The sequence below is a fragment of the Filicampus tigris genome, chromosome 2 (genome assembly GCF_054856515.1).
Source record: "Filicampus tigris isolate MCC_2025a chromosome 2, RoL_Ftig_1.0, whole genome shotgun sequence".
Lineage (NCBI taxonomy): Eukaryota > Metazoa > Chordata > Actinopteri > Syngnathiformes > Syngnathidae > Filicampus > Filicampus tigris.
Window position 1 is genome coordinate 21,390,337 of NC_141218.1, and position 10,289 is coordinate 21,400,625.

General features: G+C 40.6%; 1 protein-coding gene across 2 annotated transcripts; it reads right to left on the bottom strand.

The window, feature by feature from the left end:
* Positions 1–429: 429 nt before the first annotated feature.
* On the bottom strand, positions 430–9,763 carry LOC147151756 (voltage-gated monoatomic cation channel TMEM109-like). 2 transcript variants are annotated; one of them, XM_086017921.1, is made up of 4 exons: positions 8,900–9,763; positions 7,715–7,774; positions 1,933–2,035; positions 430–889 (listed from the first exon to the last, which is right to left on the bottom strand). In XM_086017921.1, exons 1-4 carry the CDS (start codon positions 9,134–9,136, stop codon positions 534–536), a joined length of 756 nt encoding a protein of 251 aa, XP_085874047.1. In that variant the 5' UTR covers positions 9,137–9,763; the 3' UTR covers positions 430–533. The 2 variants fall into 2 exon arrangements, with proteins under 2 accessions (XP_085874047.1, XP_085874048.1); XM_086017922.1 differs by lacking the exon at positions 7,715–7,774.
* Between the last annotated feature and the right edge of the window lie 526 nt (positions 9,764–10,289).

The window sequence follows — 10,289 nt, forward strand, 5'->3', positions numbered from 1 at the left end:
AATAAATCTGACATTGTTAATTGTACTACAGATTAATTTATTGCTTGTTTCTTTAAAAAAAATGCATAGATATTGAACCTTAACTAAATCGTGACCCTAAAAAAATAAAAATGGATTTGGAAATTTAAAATGGATTTCTAAAGGAAAGGCCAATGAGTATGTTTTAATGTGATGTTCTAAACACGATAAACTAGTTATACTTCAACTTGCATTTAATTCCGTAAAAAATGCAAGAAATTCTGTCTATTGAAAGTTGGGGCCGCTTTTTAGGGTCACCCTGTATAATCGCATATTAAATCGCAGTTATAGTACAGTACTTTTTTTTTTTTAATCATTCAGCCCTAAACACAAACGTAAAAGGTGATAGCCCATCCCTTAAACTGTTCATGAGTACTTGACTCACTTTATTAACAAAAATTAAGATTCTAATTCCTGATTAAAAATTCACTTTATTGCCCATCATAGTTTTATCCCACATACAAACAAAAATCGATAGTGGCTCTTCGCTGTCACCTTTGTCCAATGTTTCCTCGCTAGTGGGCTTTCCTCTTTTCAACCGCTTTCACTCGGCCCTCCAGGCTCTTCAGGCGATGCTCGAGTGCACCGGTCTGGTTCGAGCCGGTTGTGAGCAAGGTCAGTAGGATGTATCCTAGGACCAGGCCGCCCAGACGCACGGCCGTGGTGTCGGCGCTGGCGCTGCTGTCGCTGACGATCATGGCGAAGAGCCACAGCACCGCCGCCATTTTCACCAACCAGAAAACGTGTCGTAGTGCGTTGATCGCCAAGCGCAGGAGGACGGTCAGTACCCAGTAGCCGATGACGGCCAGGATCCCCCACTGGGCTACTGTGGTCACACCCTCTGGGGTGAAGCGGGGTAGCGTGAGGGCAGCTGTGAAGAGAGAATTGTCACTGCATCATTATGAAACAGCTTGAACATTAAACAGTGCACTTAAATATAGACAAAACATGTAAAAAAAAAAAGAAAAGAAAAAGTGGCGTAGTAGGCCTAGGTGTTCATTAATAAAAAAATATATATATATCGTTTTTGTTTCAGGGTGAAACAAGTCCTTGAGTAAGTCGAGTACCTTGATTCACAGAAAGGTTCAAGAAAAAATGTGTTCTGCCTCAAGTCATGCCAGCCACAGCAACAATTGTTCACGCAATGCATGACGGTGACATGCTGCCAATGTAGTGAGACGGCCAACAATAAAATCTTCCCAAATGCAGGAATACACAGTGCCTTGGTTTTTAAGTTGTTACTGGCAGCTTGTGATGGCAGATTTCACTTGTCTTACTATCTGAAAGTTGGATCCCAGTGTGAGTTTATATTGCCATCACACTCTGGGGCTGCTTTTTTTTTTTTTTTTTTTTTGCCATTTGGGAAGAACACTTGTTTGAGTACATAAGACATGAAACTGGGATGGAGTTTACCTTTCAACAAGACAATGATCCTAAACAAAGCCAAATCTACAATGGAATGGCTCAAAACTAATCCAGGTGTTAGAATAGTCACGTCAAAATCCAGACACATTATATGGGATTAGGGATGTCACGATATCCAAATGTCACGTTACGATATCACGTTATGAACCTCACAATACGATAATTGTCACGATATTGTGGGGAGGTTGGCGATACATAAAAAGCTCACGATGCTGTATAAAATCTCATAATATTGTAAAAAACAAAACAAAAAGAGCTCTTATAAAAAAAAAAAAAAAAACATAATATTCTGTTTTTGTACATAACAGCATTCTCAAAGCAATAGGCTTGTTGTGCTTTGAAACAGATTTGCTGCTATTAATATCGTGACATGACGACGACGTTATAATGTACTGTGGCAATTTTAATATCACGATATTGCGACATCCCTATTTTATACATACGCATATATTCACCATTGCTGCCAAGAAAAGCGATCTTGCCACCTACCGTCAAATCCTGCGACCCTGAGGATCTCTGTGACGTACACCGCAATGACATTGAGGCCGCTGGCAGCTCCTTCGGCCAGGAAGCGGACCACCATTCCCAGAAACTGTTTTGGTTCAGAGAGGACTTGTTTGAGCTCGAGAGCATGACACTTTAACAAACACAACACACTCTGATCACCATCCAAATAATAGCCATAGTATAAGCATTCATCAACCAGGAGCCCTGATGTGTTCAGAGCCAGGCACAATTTAGCCTCAATGCACAGGAGGATAGACCATGTGGACACTTAATTAGGGACATTTCCACAGATGTGATATGTTAAGAGTAGTGTGGAAAAGTATGTATTAACAAATATAATGCAGTTTGATTGATATTGTTAAAAACAACAGATTATAAAATTATACTAATCCAATTTTTCTATTGTTTATCAACTTACTTGCAGTGATAAAAGTATACTGCATCATACTAGGCACTAGAAGAGTAATAGTATTCCTACTAGTGTGCAGAAAGAACAAACAGTAGTGGAAGGCAGTAGACGGAAACAAAATATTACTAGGAAGTAGGGCTGGGACGATACACTTGTGTTCCAATCCAATACGGATCCTGATACTTGAGTTGCTATCCGATACGCATTGCGATAGTTAAATATCAATTTAAAAAACTAATTTGATTTTTTTGTTTGTTTTATTTTGCACTTCATATCGTGCATTCTAATGAATTTTCAGAGTGAAAATTGTTACCACATTACTCAGTGACACCAATTTTTTTGCACTTATTTCGTATTCAAATAAAAAATATATATATATATTAATAAACTAAGGCTGTCATTGGACCGTGAGAGAAAAAAACAAATGGGGACAGCAAAAAACAAACGTTCGTCTTTTAGCTTCGTGTCGTACAAAACTGCGCCGGTGAAACGTGTTTGGGTTGGTTTAGTGGTTCTGCTGTGCTGCAGGTGATTGGCTGTCTCAACTTCACTTCACACACGACGTGCTTGTTTGGTTGGAGTCAGTCCTGTTGCTACAACTCCTGTTCCGGTTTGCGGCGCGTATTCGCCTGAGCTAACAAGGGGGGCGGATGGTAATTTTGCGAAGGGTTTAAATCCGTGCAGCGAAAAAAAAAAAAAACTGTGCAGCGGGTGGGGTGATGAGAGGGTGTCTTGCTCAGTTGAATAGCTGAATATTATTTGGCAGCAAACGGTTGTACCCCAAAGCTGGGAATTAAAACTACCGGCAAAGCGGCTGCGTAGGTGTGGAGCGCTCCGCGAGATCGACGAATTGGCCAACTCGTCACATTTTCGCTACGCTTATAAACCAGGCTTGAGTGACGGCGAATTAACGTTACTTGCGGTATCTACGGTCGCGACCCTTTTTTTTTTTTTTAAATAAATATTTGTATGAAATTCTCTTCAAATCTTCTTGGGCGGCCGTCTGTGTACTTGGGCGCAGCGCCCAAGTATTAAAACGGTGTGGAAAACCCTGAACTAGATGTCCAAGCCCTTCACTAGCAGTTCTACTAGCAGAGTGAGATGTTAACGAGTGCAGCTCACTAGTAACGACTTTATCCGACTAGTGTGCAGAAAAGTCCAAGTACAGTAGTGGGAAAAAGTTACGCTGAATTCCTACTAGCAGGGCTGGACATTTAATCAAAATTTTAAAATGATATCAATTTTGGGTTCTCACAATCGTAAAAACATTATAACCGAAGAAAAGGTGTGATTATGCCGAAGGGTGAGGCGTGTTTGCAAGTCCTGACGCTTCTAAAGTACCCTGAATGCTCTGTCACTTGTGCAGCAAGCGTGTGACGTGCACATGTTATGCGATTCTGGCTACCTTGAGCATACTTTAGGCAGTTTAATGACAGCCCAGGTGGAATTTACTGTAACACGAAACACCCAAAAAGAATCACGCACATTGTATATTTAAATCCAAGACATGCTTCATTTTAAAGGCATCGCCCGTGATAGTGCTAAAGTCAAGGTAAAATCCCATTGACATGCTAACGGTAAATTAGCATTATCTTCCGTGAGTGATAAACCTTCAAAATAATGAATATTCACAAAAATACACACTAACACATACAGACAGGTAACATAACAATGCTCAAAGGCAAATATTCTAATATGTGAAAAAGGAGCGATGTTAATAGAGCTCAATCGCCATTTTCTTCTTCAACTCATATTTCCTTGTGTACACCATGTATGCACATCAGCACAGAACAAAAACAAAACAAAAAAATAAATAAAAAGAGTGCTCAAGAATTATATATTAAATGCACAGGGATGACTAGGTATTATGGTAGTTTTCAGTAGTTGAGTTTTGCTGGTTGAATAAATACTGTACAAAGTTTTGTAATCAATAAACAATTGTTTTTATTAATCGTGGCTTCAATATCAATGAAAATAATCACGATTATTTTATTTTTTTCCCCTATAATCGCCCAGCCCTACTTACTGCTGGTGCGGACAACGCCGGATGTCGAGGTCTTTGAAAAAATGCCCATGCAGCTTTCCAAACTTCTCTTTTATACACGTGCAAGTCACTCCCCACTATCTTTACTAAACATGGACTGTGCTCTATCTGACGAGCATTATTTTCGCTTATCTCTCAGAATGACGGCCTGGTTTGACTGTTGCCTTGATCAAACAGGGACTGTCCACCCAAACACAAACATCCAGTCTAATCAGTATTAATCAAGTCACATAAGTGAGAAGGAGGGCTTGGAATCATTTCCAATACAGCTCTTTCATTAGATCTCATTAGATTGTGCAAGTGTGCCCAATATTGTGGTCAGGAGAGAACCACTGAACTGCATTTTATCATGGCAGAAATGTGTTGTTGCAGTGAGCCAACAGCTGTGTGAGTGACGACAGCTGCCTCCCTCTATTCCTGTACCCTCCAAACGCTCACAGTGTCACACTCACAAACACAGGTGACATCCGTCAAGGTCGAGAGTAGCCCTGCAAGTTGCTCAACTGCACCTGCCGCACAAACACGTTGGCTCAATGAGTGACGACTGGTGAGCATGTCGGAGCATGACTGAAAAAAGAAGACTGTGTTTGTAACCGATTAATTGGCTAACCAATACTAGCTCTGGCCGAATTTTGTTTGTTTGTTTTTAAACACATTCTAACATATATAGATAGGGTATAGATAACCGCATTAAACATAACCTCCACCCAAAAAACAGTAAAACAATCGTTATGTTTACGTTAGCTTTTATGTTTACATTCACTGCATATTTTGATAAAAATTGGCACTATTCAAATTAAAACCTGTTCAGAAAGCTTAGCTGCCTGAAAATGTCATTTTTTTTCTTTTAGGATTTTATATACATTTGAAATGTTTTATGTTTAACATGATGAAAATGGTCAAAAATGTGCAAATTAGTCTAAAAAAAAGAATCATGATAAAATCATGATCGGGATTTTACTTTTACTTAAAAATATGATATGAAATGATATTTTTTGGCCATATCGCCCACCACTAGGTTGAAGCCACTTTGAAGAATTGTTTCCATCTGCTAAACGGCTGCTTGTTGTGAAGTTAGTTGAGTTCACTTCCACCACCCACAGGGCTCACATCTGAAAATGTTACTTTCAAGTTAAAGCAAGAACACTGGCCAAACTACAGCTTGCTCATATCTTGAAAAACTCCTTAGGCGCGTCACTCAAATCACCACTGGATAATGGCAATATGAATTCATTGCAGCCATGATTTATAGAGTGCTACTTCTTAGATTGCTAAAAATATTTATTATTAGTAGGTTGCAGTGGTGTACTTGTATGTCTGTACTGTAGTCTACAATACTCAGTAGAGCCATCTGCAGTTTAGAGGAAGATGATATTGTCCTTGCCCTACTGAGGAAAAATATCACAGCTTCCTCAAAACCTGAAGCGCTATCACAAATCCAAAATATGAACGTGATCTGGGGGTCTGCGCACAAATCAAATCTCAATCTAAAGCAGGGGTGCCCACACTTTTACGGCCTGAGAGCTACTTATGACATGACACCGTTTCGCTGTGTGTGACGTAGTATGCCCGATGCTGGTTGGCTGCAAACGGCAAGTTGATTTCCGGTGCTTCGCTCTGCGTCCCGCCGCTCCAAACGCATCATTCACGCCACCCCGCAGGCAACCGCGCCCGCCCGCGCAACTACATTGACTCCAATTGAAACGCGCCGCCAGAAACGCTCCCAACGCAGTTGGTGTGAACGTAGCAATACAGTAGAGAGGACGGATGTGTAGGCTGGCGATCTACCCACGATGCCTTTCCAATCGACCGGTCGGACCGATCGACGTAATGGGCATCCCTGATATAAAGAATCCTTAGTATCGCTAATATGGGGTACAAGAAGTATAATCGGAAAAAAAATAAAAATACGTGTCGAACTTAATATAGAGTACCAAATGTTTCCAAAAGGTCTGACCATAATTTGTCAAGAAAAGTAAGTGGAAACGACTGCACCGTTGCAGCCCGACAGTATCACAGTTGTGGTGTCGTGATTAATTACAACCAACGATGAAGTCAAAAGTTTGGAAGAGGATTAAGGTCACGTGTGGTAAAAGTGTGACTAACATCAGCAGTCTGAGAATGAGTCAGCTCAGTCTGCACCGCGGATAACGGCAAAGCAACCAGTAGATGAACAAAATCAGGAAATGTAGTTTGAAGTACAAATGAGAAGGACTTCATACAGAATAGTGACAACGTGGTTCAATGGATACATGTCGGGGAAGCACAAACCAGAATAAAAGTCAGTATTCTGAGGTCCAAATACACTTACTCCAATTACTTTGCAGTATTTAAGTCTCTAGTACTTCATATTGGAAGAACTAAAACCAAACACCACCTTTTAAAGGCAACAAATTGATCATTAGGAACATTATTTTCCTCACTAACTTCACACAAAGTCCTAACTGCATACATAATCTCTAAGAACCTGTTAGATGACAGTTCTATTCCGGTTTCAGATCCAACTATTTCTGTGTGCCTCTACATTAACAGATGAAAGGAGCAGCAGCAGACACGCAATGCGTTACAGCTCCCGCGTAAACTATATTTTAGTGGCCACGATGCACCAGTTGGAGAAGGTACAGCACACCGGTAGCAAATCTGACAAGAGCAAATACAAAAGCTGTGTCGACAAAAGATGACAATGTCCACATTTCCTCATGCACATGACACTTGGAGGTGTTTTGTCTTTGCAAATTTGAATTAAGATTCAGACACTGGTTTGGTCTGGAAACGGGCAAAAATGTTCATCATTGCTTTCCAGAGTAAAAGCAGATGTTTGCAAATAGCTCGTTTTGATTCCACAACAACATGGAGAACTACAAAAATCTGACAGTATTTGCTGATGAGAGGCTGAAATTCCAAGGATTTGGACAATTTAAAACTACAATGTCTCTAAACAATTCATAGATTATCAAAATAATTTGATAATGGATTAGCTGTCGATTAATCATTGCAACTCTCATTTATTTTACTCAAAATAGTAAAATACAATGAATTTGATGAATTAATTCATTTAAAACAATGACTTCATTAGAAAAATAAGATCTTTTATATTAACATACATAGATCAACCTCATTTACAAAAACCCTGGCCCATCTAATCTAACCGGTTGTGACCCATGAGCACAACCCCCCCCGGCACAAAACATAAGCATAACTCCCCTCAAAAGGCGCTACTTAAATGCAAGCTAATATTCATTATGAAACATTTTGGGCTGAACAGAGCATGTCATGCTGTGCAACCGAAAAAATCACAGGGGATTTCTTACCATGGTCACTGAATAGACGTTCTCCTGACCAAGCAGTGACTCGAGAAACAAGAGTGCACTCTGGGAGAGTTGGAGTGAGTGGGTGAAGAAGAGGAGATGATGAAGAAGCGATGAGGTGGTGAGATTAACAAGCAAACAGGAGGGTGAGAGGACATGTGAATTGCATGGGAGACATGACAGGGTGAAATAGGTCCAATTAGTGATCAGTTAAGCTTTGATCGAACAAGTGGTACGTCAGAGCCAGCCCAAAGCATAAGCGAACCTTTTTTTTTTTTTAATGTTTCATTTAAAAGTGAAGACAAATTGTAATTTAGTTGCAATTTAGGTACACAGTTTTGCAAGAAATGAAGTAGACGCGCATGATTCTCTATCTCAGTCCACATAACATCATGTGGCCATCCATATCTAGCCCCGAGGCCCACAGTTTGACACCATGGCCGAGATCAGTGATTCTCAAAATGTACGCGTGGTTGTATGCGCACTCACTCCAGTGGTATGTAAAAGAATCACTCAATGAAACGTTCAAAATATACATAATCTTTAAATCCAAGAGAGTAAATATTGTTAAGAAAAGTACAATGCATTTAATTTACCATTGGAAGTTTGAAATTTTTTGTCTGTCTACATATGCTGCGCCGTTTGTGTTCAAATATCCATTGTTAAAGCATTATAACATTGTGTGTTATTCATGAACCTGTCTACGGTGTTCTACATTGTGTTAGCATTAAACTAGCAGAAGGCTAAATTGTGTGGTTGTTTAAATACAAATGCTGCTTATTGGCAAGTGAGTAGAGTTCGCTGCCACCATCCCGCGCTTGTATCACAATTTTCTTTGGCTCGCAAGTCAAAGCCCCCAAAAAATCTCCACTCTTAAATGAAGGATTTACTGTATTTAGGTACAAATGTTGTTATTTTCCTATAATTAGGCACAGTGTTAATGTTCAAACTCCAAACACCAAGTCACATTGGCTTACAATAGTGTTAATTACACTTAAGGAATAAAACCTCTGCCTAGATTTGGACGGGCACTTAGGCCTACTAGCTTACAAAGTAACATTTTTTGGGGAAGGGCCGGCTCTGTGGCACATAAACGGCGTTAGGAAAGAATAAAGAGTTATGTAAAAACTTAGATTAGTAACACACACACGCACACACTTCATATTCATCCTCATTTGCTCATTCTACCTCTGTAGCTGATCGGATGGCGCCGATTCCCACGAGTGCCTCCATGTATCGGTGGAACTCCTGGCCGGTTCCGCGGAGCATGCCGCGGAGGGTGACCGTCGGCTGGCTCTCCTTTCCGGCCGCCGACGCCGGCTGTTCAGCCTGCTTGGCTCCGGCATGGAGCACCGCTAAAGCCAAAATCAGCAGCACACAAGACGGCCGCAAGAAGTGCACCATGGCTCGCGCACAAAAAGTCATCGTCGGGGGATTGGAGAGCAGTAAATTAAAAAATAAAGATACAAAATTGAATTGTGCAGAACCGGCTGAGCAGGACGTGTGACTCTGAAGTCAAAATGGAATGAGGCATACGAAGTTGACAGAAGTCTTAAGCAAGAAAATATGCACTTCTAGGCCTTAGCGTATTAATTGTCGAATGCGACCGAGTACTTAATTATAAACTTTGGCAACGTTGCAAATGCCAATCTTGCTCCCAACCTCTAAGCGCCTGGTTATATTTGGTATCAAACAATTAAAATACTTTATATTGTATTTGAATAATAATAACAATAATAATGATGAGGATGATAATCAAAACCAAAAAGCTTCGGTGCAGTAATGTAGCCAAAAGTCGTGGAGAACACGATGGAGGGAAAACCCTGTGGATTTGAGCTAGTCTTCTAAATCTTATTTGAGCTCGTAGCCGTACACAAAGTCGCGTTTGGTGGCCTTCCTTCTCCAAATTACCATTAAATTTGGATTAGGTTGCTAAATATGAAGCAAAATGGTCGTTGCTGCTGAAGCCAAGTATTCCAATCCTCGTCGCGTGTGACGAATGCAACCGCATAGGACGAAGACGACGTGTCTCCTTGAAGGGAAGCACAGGGATTGACACAGCGGTGCATTCTGGGACTTGTAGTCAATGAGTTGCCAACGCATTTTCCGGGGATGCGTACTGTCGTGACCTCATTACGCAAAACCTGACGTAATTATGCAGCGGTAAATTGAGGAGCACTCAGAAAAAACAACTGTTTTGTATTTCCTTTTGTTTTTTTGCCGTCACGTTTTTCTTTATCTAAAAGTGAAAGAGCAAAGGAAGATCCCGCATAAAGCGTAAACGGCTGGAATGTTGGCTCAAGTCACAGTGAGTGAGTGAAGTGACTAGGCACGAGTTGCAGCCGATAGCGGCGCATGAATGCGCATTCTATTACAACTGATAAAGCGACTGAACCGTATCAGCAACTGTCATCCTTTAACTACTACTATACAATATGACAGTGCTGTGAAAAAGTATTTACCCTCTTCTCAAAATCGCTTTTCTGGTCTGCGGAAAGTTGAGTTCATTTTCACCATCAAACCTAAATCCGATCAGCATGCCAGAATCCAAAGAAATCCGAGATGAGAAATAAAGTAA